Source organism: Podarcis erhardii, assembly GCF_964252035.2.
Source record: "Podarcis erhardii genome assembly, chromosome: 8".
NCBI lineage: Eukaryota > Metazoa > Chordata > Lepidosauria > Squamata > Lacertidae > Podarcis > Podarcis erhardii.
The window spans coordinates 14,579,537-14,597,402 of NC_138499.1; the positions used below are offsets into that span (position 1 = coordinate 14,579,537).

The window sequence follows — 17,866 nt, forward strand, 5'->3', positions numbered from 1 at the left end:
TAGCAGGCAGTCCAGAAAGGGTTGTTTTTCAAAGCTCTTTGATGCTGTTGTGGTCCCAATCTGGATTACCCCACACTATATGCATTGGAACAGTCTTCCATTGGTATGAATTCTTCTGGGCTCATCTTTCTGGTGCTTTGGACCTGCCCCTTTGCACACATGTACAGACGAGCATTGCAACTTCTTATTTTATTCTCTCTTCTGCTTGGTTTTAATTTTGCACCATAAACCACTTTGAGACCCCTTTGTGGAGAAGTGACTAATGAATGCAACATCTCTGAATTCAGCAGCACTTAGCTCAGAGAAGACACGCAATGTCTGCTCAGAAATAAATCCCATTCGGTTCAATGGAGCCTTATTCTCAGATAAGCAGGTGCAGCATTTGAGCCCAGCAGACATGTTAGCGCGTACAGTGGTACCTCGGGTTACAGACGCTTCAGGTTACACACTCCGCTAACCCAGAAATAGTACCTTGGGTTAAGAACTTTGCTTCAGGGTGAGAAAAGAAATCGTGCAGCAGCGGCGCAGCGGCAGCAGGAGGCCCCATTAGCTAAAGTGGTGCTTCAGGTTAAGAACAGTTTCAGGTTAAGAACGGACCTCCGGAACGAATTAAGTTCTTAACCTGAGGTACCACTGTATATACTTTCTGGGCAAGAGTCCACCACAGGAGATGGACAGAACACCATCCCTAGCTGGAAGAGGTGTAATATTGTTATTATAAGATATCAATATTGCACGATAGTAGGGTTAGAAGCATGGCTGGACAGCTCAGCTGGTATAGCATGAGACTCTTAATCTCAGGGTTGTGGATTCCAGCCCCACATTGGGCAAAATATTCCTGCGTTGCAGAGGGGTGGAATAGAGGACTCTTGTGGTCCCTTCCAACCCTGCAATTCTCTATGATTGATTTTAGTTCTTATGCTGAAGGCTATTCATAGATCTAGGCCAGTGTGGTGTAGTGGTTAAGAGCGGTAGTCTCGTAATCTGGGGAACCGGGTTCGCGTCTCCGCTCCTCCACATGCAGCTGCTGGGTGTCCTTGGGCCAGTCACACTTATTTGAAGTCTCTCAGCCCCACTCACCTCACAGAGTGTTTGTTGTGGGGGAGGAAGGGAAAGGAGAATGTTAGCTGCTTTGAGACTCCTTAAGGGGAGTGAAAGAAGAAGAAGAAGAAGAAGAGTTTGGATTTGATATCCCGCCTTTCACTCCAAACTACTCTCTTCTTCTTCTTCTTCTTCTTCTTCTTCTTCTTCTTCTTGGCATAGCTGCTGTCAACCTTCCCTTTTTTGGCGGGAAATTCCCTTATTCCAGCACCATTTCCCGCTGCTATCCCGGATTGTTAGATATCCCCGTAGATTGTCCCCAGAACAGGTGAGGCTGCTGATCTCTTATTTTTGAGGCTCCCAGGGACAAGTGAGGCTGCTGATCCCTTATTTTCAAATCTGAAAGTTGACAGCTATTGAGCTAGGAATTCACTATAAGAATCCTGCATTGCAGGGGGGTTGGACAAGATGATACATTTCTATGATACAAAGCAGAAATATCCCCAGTGAAAGCAATGTGTGTGTGCTGGGGGAGCAGAAGAAACAACTTTAAATCTTGAAAATAATATTTTAGGAGGGGAAACGTCAGAAAACAACAAAGTTCCACAATTTCCCTGGTCAAAACTCCGAAGGGGAAATCGGGGGAGAGAGAGTTTAGGACGTTCCTGGTCGACTCCGAGGGGAAACGTCAGAGATGGAAAGAAGAAAAGTCCAGCTGCCATGGAGACGTTACCTTTTCACCCCCCTCCCAATGTATTGACTTCAGACCATACTCACGTTCGTAGATGTGCCTCGTGGATCCCGGGATCCTTTCTCTTTAGCCGGCTTGACCTTGCCTTTGCTCCCCCTGGCTGGGCTTTTGGTGACGATTGATTACCGCCCACAAAGAAGAGGAGGCAGGGAGGGGAAGAAGGATCCCTGGGCTAAGGTTGCCCAGTGGCGCCCGATCCCCTCTATCTCCCCCCTCACCTTCACAGGAGGACCAAGTGTCCCTTTGTGGTCGCCAAACTGTTACTGGAAAAATCTGAGGGCTCCCTTGGACAAAAAGTAAAGACACCAACCAGAGTAAATCGGAGCAAATCAGCAGCCTGTAGGCTTGGCCTTTATTGACTGTTGCAACAGGGTGCTCCCCTCACTTGCAGGTGAGAGGAAAGACACAGAAAAATGGTGTGCAAGACCTTATAAAAACTTTTGAAATTCCCCTCCTCTAGGTCAAGCCCACCCCCAGAAACATCATGCATACATTACAGAAAGGAGGGGTTGAGGGAGGAGTTGCAGTGGGAACCTGATTCCCTTCTCTCCTGGTTCCCTTCTCTCCCCCTCCCCATGAGTCACTTCCAGGAGACAAAGGGGAGTTGGCAGTTTCCTGCCCCCAGAGGCAAGATCTGATCATTGTCCTTTGTTTCAGTCCATGCTGAATCCACTCCCATATGCAAGTTCTTTGTGATCTTGATTGTCTTCTGTCTAGGACCATCAGGGTTGGCATAGCAACTGGGCAGGGCTCCTGAGGATGTGCTGGGATGGTGAAGGGATTATGGGTAGGGTATGTAGTGTGTGAGGGTGAGTGTGTGTGAAGTTTGTACAAACAGAATGATTGGGGGGGGGGTTCCTGCTACACTGTTAGTGTTTCCCAACGTTGGGCCTCCAGCTGTTTTTGAACTACAATTCCCATCATCCCTGACCACTGGTCTTGCTAGCTAGGGATGATGGGAGTTGTAGTCCAAAAACAGCTGGAGGCCCAAGGTTGGGAAACACTGCAAAGTTAATTAAAGTTTATATTTTATTTTCTTCAGTAATGCTTTATTCTGGTTTGTTTTATTTGATGTTTTAATGTGGCTCGAGTTCTTTCTTTAAAAATATAAAGCGATATGCAACTGAAACGAAGGACGGTATACAAATTCAATAAGTAATAATAAACAAACAAATAAAGCGGCCTTGTTCCCTCAGGCGAACCCTTCAGCCACGCTGCCAATTGTTACGTCACAAACGGAAAAAGGGAGGTCGTTTCCCGCAAAGCACCATGGGGCTTGTAGTTTCACAGCGGCCTGCGGCGGAGACGCAAAAGCGACGCGCCCGTGACGTCAAGCCTCCGCGGCTTTAAAAGCCCCCAGCCCTGCCCTCACATTTCTGGCGTACTGATTTAGAAAGGAGGGAGAGGGTGGAGGAGGAGAGGACGATCCCATTGGTTCTTAGAGCGGAGCGTTCTACTCCCTTGGCTCTCCGAGGCTCCTCCCACCCGCGGGGACCGGAAGCGACGTCGCGGGGAGGGGCGGGGCTCCCGGAGCCCGTAACGCGGAAGCGCGCTGTGAGGAGACCAGAGGGGGGAGGAGGAGAGGCGAGAAAGCGGGCTGAGCGAAGGTCCAGCTTTGGGCCGCCGCTGCCGCGTCGCTCCTCAAGGACCGGGGCCTGAGGCTGCGTGAGGGGCGGGGGGCGCCGCCAACCGCCGCCCCCGACCCTTCCCACCCCAGCCGGGGGAGCCTGCCATGAATGTGGACGTGGAGTTCCACATTCGCCACAACTACCCCTGGGCCCGCCTCCCCGCCAGCGTCAAGCAGGTACGGACTGACCCCTCCCGGCACCTGTAGAAAAGCGGCACTTAGCTCTCTCCCTATTATAACTGACCCCTCTGGCTTCCCGTACCTCGCCAATAGCCGTCTGCAGAGACCTCCGCCACCACTTTCGCTTCCCCTAGCAGGAACTATGTGGGATTTCCCTTCTGAGCCAGACGGGGGCGGGCAATGTATCCAACTTGGGACATACTCATTGATTTCAGTGGGTCTGCTCTCCAGTAAAAGCGGGGTCGGACTCCAGGCTCCTCGGACTCCGTTTTCGTTCTTTGCTAAGAAGTCCGAGGTTCCGCCAACGGCGAAGGCTTGAGCCCCCTGCTAAGCCCATTCGGGTTTTTTATGTTTTGAGCAGCAGAACTTGAACCCAGCTCTCTTCTGCTCCCGAGGCTAGTGGGTTTCATGTTACAGTGGTAACACTCCCCTATACAGGGCTGCTTTCAGATGTCTTCTAAAGGTTGTTCAGTGGTACCTCGGGTTACAGACGCTTCAGGTTACAGACTCCACTAACCCAGAAATAGTACCTCGGGTTAAGAACTTTGCTTCAAGATGAGAACAGAAATCGTGCAGCGGCGGCAGCAGGAGGCCCCATTACCTAAAGTGGCACCCCAGGTTAAGAGCAGTTTCAGGTTAACAACGGACCTCCGGAACGAATTCAGTACTTAATCTGTGGTACCACTGTACAAGCAAAGGAATTCCCACTAAACATCAGGGTGGGGACTTTTGGACAGTGGAACAAACTCCCGTGTGAGGTGGTAGCTTCTGCTTCCTTGGAGGTTTTTTAAGCAGAGATTGGATGGCCACCTGTCTCATATGATTTAGTTGAGTTCTTGCATTTCAGGGGGTTGGACTAGATGACCCTCGTGGAACCTTCCAGCTCCACAGTTCTGTGATTCTAAGTCCATTGCTAGTTACCCCAACGTTTAATTCATTTCAGCAGTGTAGTGGGGGAATGGGGAGTGGGCTGATCTACTTCAAATTACCCTTTTCACCCCTGGTGTGTAGAAACTTTTTCTTCCCAGGTACTTGTTTGTTCATTTGCTAGTTAGCTAAAAGCATCTCTGCACTGCTACATTGCAATAGGAGCCAACTTCTAGGGGCTGTGGGGGCTTCGACCCCCACAATAAAATATTTGAGGGGGCCAGACCCCACCAAGTTGTTGGGCATTCCCATTTAAATGGTGTGTGTGCACTGTGTCATGTGAATGATTATGCGTGGCAGGACTTATCTGGCCTCCCCCAAGTATTTATTCAAGTTGGCCCCCTGTACAGTGGTATCCAATATACATAATGTCACATGTGCCACAAAATGCGGTAAATAAAACAACCCGATAAAACTAAAATGCTAACTTTTCTTCACCCTTTTCTCCTCTCCCCCAGTATTAGGATAGGTACTGCCAAGTCAATGTTTGTTGTCAAACTTGTTGAACTTTGGCCCACCCTCACCTGCTCAAACTTCTGCAACTTTTCAGGGCCAGCCAACCACATTTTTCCTGCAGGCAGTTGTATGCATATTGTGATTAATTTGAACATGGGGTTAACAGAAGGTAGATGAGGATCTACAACACTAGTAGATCTTTTCCAGTAGGTCTGAAAGTATTTCCTTTCGTCCTTTTTTGTAGAATATTTCATTGGTATTGTAATAAAATGGCATTGATCAACTTCAGCAAAACCTGTAGTGTATTACAAGGAAAGAAAGAAAACTGAGTGGAGAAATTGTCAAATAATTGAATCAGTGGATGCATTGCCAAGGCTTCAACTATCTGTGACATAGCCCCTCCCTAAGTAAGCATGTGTGGCTTGGAGGTCTGATATTACTTCTGTTTACCTAGGTAATATATGGGAACCATGCCAATATGGAATTTTCCATTCATTTTTTTAAAGCATTTGCAACAACAAGGCTCTAAATTAGGTTGCTGAAGTGAAGAAACCTTGGAGAGGAAAGGTAGAAGTGGATTTTTGTGTGAAAGTGCAGTGAACTCCATTCAAATGCTAAAAGCAAATTTCTGGTGCGTGCTGAGGGACACCCTGTTCCTTGTTTTTTAGTGCATGTTCAGCCCCCCCCCCCCCAGTAGCTGACCGCAGTTGGTTGACATAGGATTTTGAGCATTTGTTTAAGTTTTATTCAAAGTAAACTCATTGAAATTAATGAGTGTTACTGAGTTAGGTCCATTAATTTCAGTTGGTCTGATCTGATCTTAGTTGAATACCAAGGTTCTGAAGTCTGTGGATCCTGCTGTAGTCTAATGCTATTGTTCTGTTGTACCTGTTTATTTTAATCCAACCTTTCCTCCAGAGAGATAAGGGGGGCACATTTTTTTTCTTCAGGAATGTCCTGTGACGTGGGCTAGTGAACACCCACAGGAAGTGAAGAATTGAGGATGCTTGTGTATGTGGTCTAGGGCAACACTCGAATTGCTTTACGCTGGTTTTTATGAGAATAAGCCGTATATGAACATATGAAGGTGTCTTGTGATATAGAGCCTTAGCACATCTAGCTCTGTATTTTCCTTTTGATTGGCTGGCAGCCGTTTCCCAAATTTTCCCTGGCCTTCTTGCTGGAGGTGTTTTTAACTTGTGATGCCAGTGGCTGAACATGTGACCTTATTTCTGCTAAACATGGGATCTTCCACTGGGTTACAGGCTGCCTCAAAAGCCACACATAGGAAAACATTGTTATCTACCACTTGCAATCTGCCTGAAATGTTTGATATGCTGTATGGAGATTAAAATATGAGGCAATCTGCCCAGATACTCACAATCTTATAGGCACAATAGAAAAGGAAAAAGCAGTGGTGTGGAAAGTTCAAGCACTGATTACGTGAGGGCAAAGCAGAGCTCTTCCCATCTCACATTAGGGTTGGAATGAGGAAGCTGTAGCTCTCCAGGTGTTGCCCAACCCCAACTCCCATCAGTCCCCACCAGTGTGGCCATTAGTCAGGGATTATTGGTGTTGTAGTTCAGGTTCTCTATTCCTGCATTAGGGAAATGATGGTGTATTAAGGCCATAGGCACCTGCACAAATCTGGAGGTGGGATGGTCCCCTCTGTGTCTCGTTTGTCAGGCCCCTGCAGGCTAGTAAATTATTTTTCCAGGCTGATCACTTTTTGTGGGCTTTTTTAAAAGGCTAATATATTTCCTAGTTTCTTGCAGGAGCTCTGTATTGATTTGTGTTGGTTAATTATCTGTAGAAGTACAAAAGCACCACTTTATGCGTATAGGTCAGACAAATCATCTAAAACCTAGTTGTTCGTCTAAGCCAAGTTGTTTGATAAAACTCTTGAAGGGCAGTCTTATAGTTCAACTTTCAGAAAGCCTGAGCTGTAAATTTATCTATTGGGCTGAGGATCAACAACTGGTCCAGCACTCAAGATCGACCAGCATGAGGAGGTTAGGACCCAGCACATCTGCAGCTGAGCTGGCTTAACTCCCTCATCCTTGGCTCAGATGGAGGTATGTGAGCTCATCCTGGCTCAGCCAGTCCTCAACTACCTGAGCCAAGCCCAGCAGATCTTAATCCAGTGTAAGCCCTGGAAAAGGAGTGTTCTGTGTTTGGGACCAGAAAGGGAAGATGTACACTGGATCCTAAGCCTGAGCAGCTCTGTCATGTGACTTGGCATAAGATAAGATGGTAGAAAGGGTGGTACAACTCTAAACACTAGTTTAAAGGCTTGTTTTTTTTTCTCTGCCAGGCTTAGGTTGATTCAGCCAGCGGTAGCCTCACTGCTGAATAGAGTGTGGATCTGGTGTAACTTTACACCAGGTTAAATTACATCCGTCTGTTCTACGCCAGCTTCTTGTGTACAGGATTGCTCCCTTACTCATTTCGTTAAATTTCTATGCTTTGTCTCGTAGGGGCTTGGAAACTCACAGCGAGACTATGAAAAGCAGGTTGTGCTCTATAGTATTCGCAATCAGCTACGGTACCGAAATAACTTAGGTGAGTAGAGAAACAGAGTGGGGGAAAGGGCTTTTGAAAACAGATATTGTCATATGTAACAGCTACATCAGAGAAACCTGTCCTCAGCTGGAGTTCAGTAAAATTGTACTACCACTACTGATCATTTTTGTATTAATTGTATTAATAAACACTTTAAAGTGCCAAGATAAATAAGAAGGAAATTAACAGGGGAAAGGGGGACACCGATGGGATGGATGAACAGGGCAGCTTCAGGCAGTGTCTGGAAGATTGCATAGGACCATTCTCCATGCCACAAGCTTATTCCAAGTTCCTTCTTCCAAAATGGACATACTTCAAGAGCTTTGCCAGTGGGCTGCCTTCTTTTTCAGACTGGATTGTTTGGAACTAACTCAGTGTCAAATAACGATAATTGCATTTGCCATAGGAATAGTATGTGGCATAGGATGTCCTCTCTTTTGTGCCATGAAGTGCAGCATACTTGCATAGCTTCCTCTCTTGGCGTTCTCTCCCCTCCCTTTTGTGTGTGTGTGTGTGGATACACAGAGCATGCTCCAAATCTCTGTGCAAATGGAGCTTCAGGTTTGCTCTGGAACCTGTCCCAAGTTCACATCCCGTAAAATTCTTGGCATTTCTAACTGATTTGTGGAGACTGTTGCTACAACCTGCTGACCCTTCTTTACTCTCCCAGTCAAGCATGTCAAAAAAGATGAACGCAGATACTACGAGGAACTGTTGAAATACAGCAGAGAGCACCTCATGTTGTACCCGTACCACTTGTCTGACATCATGGTGAAAGGCTTGAGGATAACCCCCTTTTCGTACTACACAGGAATAATGGAGGTGAGTTTAGATAAATGCTTAAACAAGGCATTTTGTGTGTCCCAGGAGTTTGTGGCGTTTCAGCGTAACATGATCCCTGCCAGCTGGAGTCACATGCCCATTATTGTTAGCTTTTTGCCAGGCTGCTGTTGGTAATCAGCAGCAGGAAATGCAGACCCATTTGCAGTGGCATTTTGGGCTTGCAGCCAAATTACTCTGATGAAAGAGCTTGCAAACTTCTATTCAGAGAAAGTAGCAAACGGCGCTTGAGTCACCTCTCAACATATGGGAGAAACAATGTGTAGCGTGGTGCAGATTTGATTGATAATTGCTGGTAATGTGTAGTTTGTGCCCTGCTGCTTCTAGTGAGAGTTTTGCCACTGAATTCCACAAAAATAGGCCATGTTTGCTTCCATTCTTGGACTGCAGTAGAGCACACTTGGTTACTGGTATTGCTAAAGCAGCATTTTGCATGGAGCAAGTGGAGCTGCTGTTATATTATCTCCAGTCCTTCCTTCGGTGAGCTCGGGGGGGGGGGTTGATTTATTCTTGGTCTGCCATTCTTCAAATGCATTTCCGTTACAACCTTTTGCTACGTTGCAAGGTGACTGGGTCTAGGATTACCCCTATGTGTTGAACTAAAGACCTTTAAGAAGAAGAAGAAGAAGAGTTTGGATTTGATATCCCGCCTTTCACTCCCTTTAAGGAGTCTCAAAGCGGCTAACATTCTCCTTTCCCTTCCTCCCCCACAACAAACACTCTGTGAGGTGAGTGGGGCTGAGAGACTTCAAAGAAGTGTGACTAGCCCAAGGTCACCCAGCAGCTGCATGTGGAGGAGTGGGGAATCGAACCCGGTTCACCAGATTACGAGTCTACCACTCTTAACCACTACACCACACTGGCTCTTAAAGATATCACGGAAGAGAATAATCCATTAGTCCTGTCTCTTTCTGTTGCTGGTGATGACTGTAGCATCTAATGTCTTGGCTAAAGTATATCTACCATAATCACCAAACTGGAATAATCCCAGAGCTGGTGCATAATGCGTACATGTTTTCATGTTCACCCATGAAGTTTACTGGGTGATTTTGGGCAAGCCCTCCCAAGATGTTTGCGAAGATGAAATAGAAAGGGGAAAACCTATGCACACTATGTCCTTGGAACACCGATAGAGATCCGTTGAAATTTATGCAGGGCAGCTCCAAAATCAGTGGCCTGAGGATCATGAGGTTCACATGCCTCTTGTGCCTCAATCCAGCACTCTGTTCTGAGCATGGGACCTGTGCCATTGTAGAGATAGATCACTACAATTCCACCCCCATTTTTCACTCTCTCTGCTCCCCCTCCCGTCTCCAAATGTATTTTGGTGAGGGAAGCCCTGAAATGCATTACTGTTGTGTTCACATCATTTTTCTCAGTTGAAATGAATAGGACACACTCTGTGCATATCTAGATCTGGTTGTAGTTTTTCCTAAAATCTACTTCATTTTGTGCATCTTATTTTAGGTCCTTGAGTTAGAATTTTGTTTTCACTAGGTTACATCCAGTGGACTTCCATTTCCTCTCCTTTCCCCTCCCCGGCAAGCAAGCAAGCAAACAAACCAAACAAACAAGCTAATGGAGAAACACAAAGCCTCCATAAACTGGGGTTTGGGTGTAAAGTAGTTTTCAAATATTTACTGATGTAGCATCAGTGCACAGTTGTGAAATGAAGAAGTACAGTGAGTCAAGCTGACACTGCAACTTTTCCTTTTCCTTTTCCTTTGTAAAGGATATAATGAACAGTGAAAAAAGCTACGATTGTTTGCCCAACTTTACTGCTGCAGACTGTAAGTATAAGATTTCATTCTGTTTCCACAAGCTAAACAAATTTCCATTTGGAAAACATGTTTTAAGAAAGTCTAGTTTTAAAAGCACAGCTGCATGACAATTCCTTTTTGAAGTTGTAACGTTTGTTTAATTGTGGGGATTACATGCCTGATGTTTGAAAAGAGAACAAAAAAAGATACTGATGAAAAAAATTTACCCCAAACCAGTTATGGAAATAAAACAGTAACCCACAAGTTAAGCACGTGCTTTTCTAATAATTGCTTGTTGCCTCAGCAATAGGCCATAAGAATTGCATTTATATAACTTAAAATTGTTCTACTTTACCCATTTAGCAGTGCAGCACATTAGCTTTAACAGAGATAGCTGTTGGCCCAGTAATTCTTGGGAGTAAATGAACCAGTGTGTAAATTATAATGTCTTTATCCTTCCCATTAACTTTGTTTTCTGAATTGCTGGCCTTTCAGCTACCAGAGGGAGACAGTGATAACTTCTGATGAGTTGCTCACTTCTGAGGCTACCCATCTTCCAGTTGTCACTTTTGACAGTGTTATTACAGAGGCAGACTAAATGGTGACATAAATAACCCCTTCTTGCTGCGCCAAATACAGATCTAAAGCCCACGGTTCCAATACAACTGCTAAGAGAGCGATCCTGTACACAAGACACATTAAAAAAGCTGACGTTAAGTTACGCCAGATCCACCTGCCATTCAAGAGGAAGACCGCTGCTGGCTGAGCTGGCCCAAGTCTGTCAGAGGAAGAACAAGACTTTAAAACAGTATTTGATTTACACTACCCTTTTTGCCAGAACACAAGGCTGAGTTGCACAGAGTCAGGGTCCATCTTAAGTCCCCCACTGCACCCCTTCCTGCCTCCACCATGCCCCCATAACACCTTCCTTTTTCAGGGCCTACACTAGCCTCGACTCAGGCTGAGCCAGGATGAGCAAGTTAATGCTGCTTTCCTGGGGCTGGGGACTTTATGCCAGCTGACCATGACTGAGCTGGCGACCTCTGCATCCTAAGCTGCTCATCCTGGCAGATCTTGCCATGGATTGCCTTTGATAAAAATGGTAACAAGGGCATGCATTGTCTGAAACCTAAGGGCTGCATAGGGCTTAAGAGGAAGCAGTTTATGTTTCAAGTTAATCTAATAATGTTTCCATTCGTGAGGGTGCTTTGGATGGAATTTCAAGGCATCTTTCGAGTCAAGGATGAAGCTATTTAGGGCTAAAACTGTATGATGTAAATGTGTGATAAGAGGATAGCTCAGGACAATATGCATGCTTGTAGAGAGAATACATGAAAAATATTTAGATGTCTATCTTTCTTTATAAAATCATTTATATGCCCCATTTGGGGGCATAACACATCCAAGATGACTCACAGTACTATAGAAGTGCAATGGAGTTATTAAAAAGGCCAGTTAAAAACCAACTGGAAGAAAAAATAACCGATTTAATAAAAGATGCTTTGAAAAAGGCCATGTTTTAAAACCTTTTTAAAAATCTGTGGTGTGGATATTAAAGGGGAGGACCATAATCTGGGGGCCACCACATAATAGGCCCTGTCTTTTGTGCCTGCCCGGATGAGTATATCCAATTGAATAATGGCAGGCTTCAGATTCATCTTCTCACAGATGGTGTATCTACCAGCCTTTCTGAAAATTCTGCTGTTTGTCTGCAAAGCAACATATGAAAGCAGTACTATGCAATAATGTTTCTTTGGCTCAGAATAGTTTTATAAGTATAGCTCTGTTTTGAGGGACTTAAAAACTTCCTTTCCCCCTCAGGCCTGAGACTTCTTGGCATAGGAAGAAACCAGTACATTGACCTAATGAACCAGTGTAGATCATCCAAAGTAGGTGTTCACGGTTCCCCTCCCTCTCTCCCTCCTCTCTTCTATGTGATTTAGTATTTGGACCAAGTTTGGTTTTCCAAAGTGTGGGTTGCAGCCCTAGCAGAAAAATTAACTAGTCGTTTACTGAGGGGAGCAAAACCCAGTGGCACCTTCTATAATCTTCGTAATCTTGCATAATGCGTCATTTGTGCCACTGATCTCCAAAAACCCTTCTGGATTGCCTTAGTCTCAAGCTTAACATCCTCTGTAATAGAAAATGGTACACAGTGTGTAAAAGGTGTTATTTCCGGGTGCCGGAAGTTATGCATCATAAATATGCACTTACCTTGCTTCAGAAGCTGGGAGAGCCCAAAGAAGAGCCTCTGTTGAAGAGATGAGTACACAGGAAATGCAGGTGGGAAAAAGCCAGCCTTTCGTCCTCCAGATGTCATTGGACTCAAACTCCCATTAGCTCCAGTTCATGTAGTAAAGGGTCAGAGATGATGGGAGCTGGTGTCCAGCATCATCTATGGAGCCACAGATTCCCCGTCCCTGATTTAAGGCTTTAGCATTAGCACTTTTGAGCTGTGCTCTGAAATGAACCAGTTGAATTGGGACTGGCAAAAGCTGCTGTATTCTGAGCTAACTGCTGTTTTCAAGCAGTTTTAAAAGGCAGTCATGTCCCATGTATAACATATTGCAGTAATTCGTTCTGAACGTTACCAGAGAGCCAGCGTGGTGTAGTGGTTAAGAGCGGTGGACTCGTAATCTGGTGACCCCGGTTCGCTTCCCCGCTCCTCCACATGCAGCTGCTGGGTGACCTTGGGCTAGTCACACTTCTCTGAAGTCTCTCAGCCCCACTCACCTCACAGTGTGTTTGTTGTGGGGGAGGAAGGGAAAGGAGAATATTAGCCGCTTTGAGACTCCTTAAGGGGAGTGAAAGGCGGGATATCGAGTCCAAACTCCTCCTCCTCCTCCTCCTCCTCCTCCTTCAGAGTCATTAAATGGATGTTCCACAGGCTTTGGTAAATTATGCCAAGCCTTCATCTCATCTCATTCAATGTATCCCTGTTCTGTGTGCTTGATACATGGATAGTATATAGCAAACTGTTCTCACCTGAGTTTGCAGGATTTGATGAAACATAGCGGAAGAAAACAACCCTCTGGAAATGTTAATCTAAGGGCATTGAGGTCTTCATAGAGCAAAAGCAAATCCATGAATTGTGTCCAGAGATTTATGTGCAGCTGCTTAGAGTTGGCATTATAAATAAGATCATTGAGTGCCTGGCATCCATTACATGTCTAGAGTTGTGTCATCAGCCATGGCATTCTCACCCTAGAGTGCATTATGTGAGCTTAACCTTGATATTGCAGAAATACAAATAACTGCTTTTTTAAAAAAACAACCTTTCCCCTCCCCTTGGAGTGTGTGTGAGTGAGTGAGTGAGAGAGAGAGACAGAGACAGAGACAGAGACAGAGACAGAGACAGAGAGAAATACAAGCAAAAAACAGAACTGAAACTTCTCTTTCTAGAATCTAACAGTCTTAATTTTATCCTGCATATTTTTTATTAAAAATGCAATGAAGGAGCCTGTAAATTTATTGCACAACCTGTTTCTCAGGATTAATGATGAAAAGTGGCACAGTTCCCCTCCCCATCCTTGTTATGGTACATTGTTCAGGAGGGTTAAAAACCTGAGTGTGCCATACCCAGAAATATGAGCATTTGTTAGTTACTTCTGCTTTGTAAGATAAGAATTTGGTTACTTCCTTGTTGTCTCTCACAAATGGACTGTACCCCTTCAGAAATTCTTCAGAAGGAAAACTGCCCGCGATCTGCTACCCACGAAGCCAGTTGAGATTGCAATAGAGCCATGGTGGGTGGTACAAGCTGGTTACATCACAGAGGACGACATAAAGGTATCTTCATACAAAAATCCAAAAATTAATCAGCCTGCATAAATGTCAGGCAGAAATCCTGTACACAATTACCTGGGAGTAAATCCATTTGAACACAGCGGAAATTACTTCTGAGTAAATTTGTTTAGGATCCCATTGCAGGTTATGTACTTTCGCTTCACCCTCTAAATCAGAATGTGTAAATACTTACTGCCACTATCACAAAAAGTTCTTGCTCCAAAGGTATTTCACACAGTTACTTTGCAGTTACAGCACTTACAGTATTTACAGAAAATGGGTCAAGTTGCCTTATATTTTCTGTCTGTGATGCTAGCTGTGTCAGTCAAAACTGCATCCCACATAAGGGCAAATAGGACTCCTTAAGTGTTTGTGGAAAATGACACATAATTCCATTTTAACAGCTGCCTGCAGGTGCAAACCTACATCACTATTAAGCAAACAGTGCTTGTTCTGGCGACTCATATGATGGTTCTGTTTAGTTCTCATGGCTGAAGACCATTTATAGATCTATACTATACGAATTTTTAAAAGCAACCTAAGTTAGAAGCTGTAACCACATCACAGGGGAGTGAATACCGTAATTATGTATTACAGAAGAAGTATTTCATTTTTGTCAGCCCTCCTCCTGCTTCCAGACATTGGCTAACCCTGAATTCTAGCTCTATGATATTTTTCAGGGGTGGGTCATCTATCAAAAAGTTTATTCTGGTACTTAATTGCCGCTTGATTAACCTACCAAACAAGCTCTCTATGTGGGTTGTTATACTTCATCATTGTCAAACTTTTCAGTCTGAAAGCTGCATGGACTAATAAAGATCTGTCAGTTACTCCAAATGTGTGATTTAATATGTACTTTTCTCTCTAGATTTGCACTACCTCTGAAAAATCGGCTATCGATAAGATCATCGATTCAGGTCCTCAGCTTGCTGGATCTCTGGATTACAATATAGTTCACAGTGAGTTTTGCTTTGTTTTGTTAAACAGATGAGTAATAAGATATGCCTGAGGTTATACTTCAGACAGTGGCCAGAATCTAAGCAACTTTTGCAAGGGATTCACACTAAAGCAGTGAAATTTTTGCTTTTTGTTACTAGAACTATGCTATGCTGTATCACAAAATTTCAAAGGCAGTTTTGTCATGTGGAATTGGGAGTAGTTTCAGAAGTTGCCCGAATCCTGATCAGGGTAACTTCTCTCAAGCCCTGAACATTTTTTATTTCCTCCCACCTGTGCAAAGCTGTGATCATGTTAGTTAAATGCACATAAATTGCGAGTTACCTGTATAACACATGTCATGAGTGCTCCTCATGCAGTTTTGTGGCACAGGCTTAGCTTCTATAGTGCTCTCTATGCGTAATGGTATAATGTTAAGTTTGATGGGGTTTTTGTGGATTTTTGTATAGTGACTTTATTTTTCTTTCTGTAGGTTTATATAATAAAGGCTTTATTTACCTTGATGTACCAATATCAGATGACAGTTGTATAGCAGGTCAGTATGGACTCGCTGCTTTCAGAATAAAGATCCATAAAGCAGTATTTCCCAACCTTGTGCCTCCAGCTGTTTTTGAACTACAACTCCCATCATCCCTGACTAGCAAGACCAGTGGCAAGGGATGATGGGAATTCTAGTCCAAAAACAGCTGGAGGCACAAGGTTGGGAAACACTGCCATAAAGGGTGCTACATGTTCAGGAGCGGATTGAATAGCAAAGTTGTGACAAAGGAGGAGTTGGAGTGTGGATTAAAATGGGACTGTGTGTAAGATGCGGGTTGTAGTGATGGTTAAAAGTACAAATTTCTGTTTGTTTTGCTACAACAAAAATGCAAAATAAGATTGAATGGCAGCACTTTTGTAGGTACCTAAGATGTAGACCTTGGTGGTTAAAAGGGATTTAAAGTGTGACATGCCTGGTAGATGTAAAGGTAAAGAGACGGTTGTTAAGTCTAGTCACAGACGGCTCTGGGGTTGCGGCATTCATCTTGCTTTACTGGCCGAGGGAGCTGGTGTTTGTCTGCAGACAGCTTCCAGGTCATGTGGCCAGTATGACTCAGCCGCTTCTGGCGAACCAGAGCAGCACATGGAAACACTGTTTACCTTCCCACCGGAGCGGTACCTATTTATCTACTTGCACTTTGTCGTGCTTTTGAACTGCTAGGTTGGCAGGAGCAGGGACCGAGCAATGGGAGCTCACCCCGTCATGGGGATTCAAACCGCCGACCTTCTGATCGGCAAGCCCTAGGCTCTGTGGTTTAGACCACAGATGTACGGGACCATAAAATTCCTGTTTTGTAAATGTAATTTGAAAGATCAAAGTATCTCATTAGCTTGGTGTGAGTCTCTGTTCTCTAGGTCAGATTCCTGAGAGAAAGAGAGAGATGCAGGAATAAACATTTTAATGCTGATAATTAATAAGCAAAAATTATATATACATCAATATACATTGATGTGTGTGTGTGTGTGTGTGTATACACACACACACACACACATACATTTTACATACAATACATATATACATTTTTATACATCAAAATTATATCCTTGAATCACAACCTTAAACATGGCTTCTCTTTTCAGTTCCCCCGCTTGAAGGTTTCGTTATGAACAGAGTGCAGGGTGACTATTTTGAAACCTTGCTGTACAAGATATTTGTTTCAATAGATGAACACACAAACGTGGCCGAGGTAAGTCATTGTTTCAGCGTTTCTCTGTGCCCTGCATACGAGTACCTGTCGGGAAAAGACATGCTAAATTAACTTCACGCGAACTCTCCACATAAGGGGGGGATTGGGATTCTGTCTGTCTGTCCTCCCTTGGCTAACTCCTAGGGATGTGGACCTTAAAGCTTAGCGCTGATATGCCTGACTTGCACAGGTGATAGAAGGTTGTGCAGATGAACGCACTGGATTTGATTTTTGAGAATTACCAGTAACCTTTTCCCTTCTATCCTTTCAGCTTGCAAATGTTCTGGAGATAGATCTGTCACTAGTGAAGGTAGGCCTCCTGTGTTGCTGCTTAAAGTGTGTGTGTGTGTGTGTGTGTGTGTGTGTGTGTGTAGGTGGGGCAACCCTTCGTTGCACCCATGTTTTATCTCTTTTGAAATTGTAAAACAAGAATGCAAAGTGCTGATTTGCAAATGTTGTCTTCACTTTAGAATGCTGTCTCCATGTATTGCCGGTTAGGGTTTGCCCACAAAAAGGGCCAAGTAATAAATCTGGACAATCTTCATGCATCATGGCGGAATGTCCCATCTATAAACAGGCTGAAGTAAGTATGTGTTCTGCCAACAACAGGCCTGCTGCCGGAAACCAGCTTCCCAAAGAGCACATCCTTGGGGATCTTGTCATCTTCCATTCTGTAGACATGACCAAGCCAGCATAGATGTGGCTGGGACAGGAGTTGTGAACATGCTGGGAATTAGGGTTTAGGAGAGCACATTGCTGCTTGAGCCTTGTGGTGCCCAATAGATGTGCATATCGTTAGGAGCTCAATATCAGTGTGTCTTGTGAGTTGTACTGTTTAACAAAGTCAGGGCAGCCGTGTGTACATGCACAACTGGGAATAAACGCAATTGAATTTAGTGGCCCTTAACTTTTCAATAGTCTGGCTTATTATTAGCTAAAAGCCACCGGTCCTTGTCAAAATAGCTTGATAAAATACAGTGGTGCCTTGCAAGACGAAAAGAATCCGTTCCGCGAGTCTCTTCGTCTAGCGGATTTTTCGTCTTGCGAAGCAAGCCCATTGACGGATTAGCGCTATTAGCAGCTTATCGGCTTAGCGGATAAGCAGATAAGCGGCTTAGAAAAGGGGGGGGAACCCGCAGGAACTCGCAAGACATTTTCGTCTTGCGAAGCAAGCCCATAGGAAATTCATTTTGTGAAGCACCTCCAAAACGGAAAACTCTTTCGTCTAGCGAGTTTTCCGTCTTGCGAGGCA

The 17,866-nt window shown here is 44.5% G+C and overlaps 1 protein-coding gene across 1 annotated transcript in view; it reads left to right on the top strand.

Annotated features, from left to right (window-relative positions):
- Positions 1-3,236: 3,236 nt before the first annotated feature.
- FAM91A1 (family with sequence similarity 91 member A1) overlaps positions 3,237-17,866 on the top strand; it is a 36,036-nt gene continuing 21,406 nt past the window's right edge. The window contains exons 1-11 of the mRNA XM_081874144.1: positions 3,237-3,596; positions 7,460-7,544; positions 8,215-8,366; positions 10,117-10,174; positions 11,966-12,033; positions 13,820-13,933; positions 14,799-14,889; positions 15,360-15,422; positions 16,508-16,614; positions 16,886-16,924; positions 17,085-17,197. Coding sequence (XP_081730270.1) covers positions 3,525-3,596; positions 7,460-7,544; positions 8,215-8,366; positions 10,117-10,174; positions 11,966-12,033; positions 13,820-13,933; positions 14,799-14,889; positions 15,360-15,422; positions 16,508-16,614; positions 16,886-16,924; positions 17,085-17,197 — 962 coding nt within the window. The 5' untranslated portion in view covers positions 3,237-3,524. The remainder of the gene's footprint in view (positions 3,597-7,459; positions 7,545-8,214; positions 8,367-10,116; positions 10,175-11,965; positions 12,034-13,819; positions 13,934-14,798; positions 14,890-15,359; positions 15,423-16,507; positions 16,615-16,885; positions 16,925-17,084; positions 17,198-17,866) is intronic.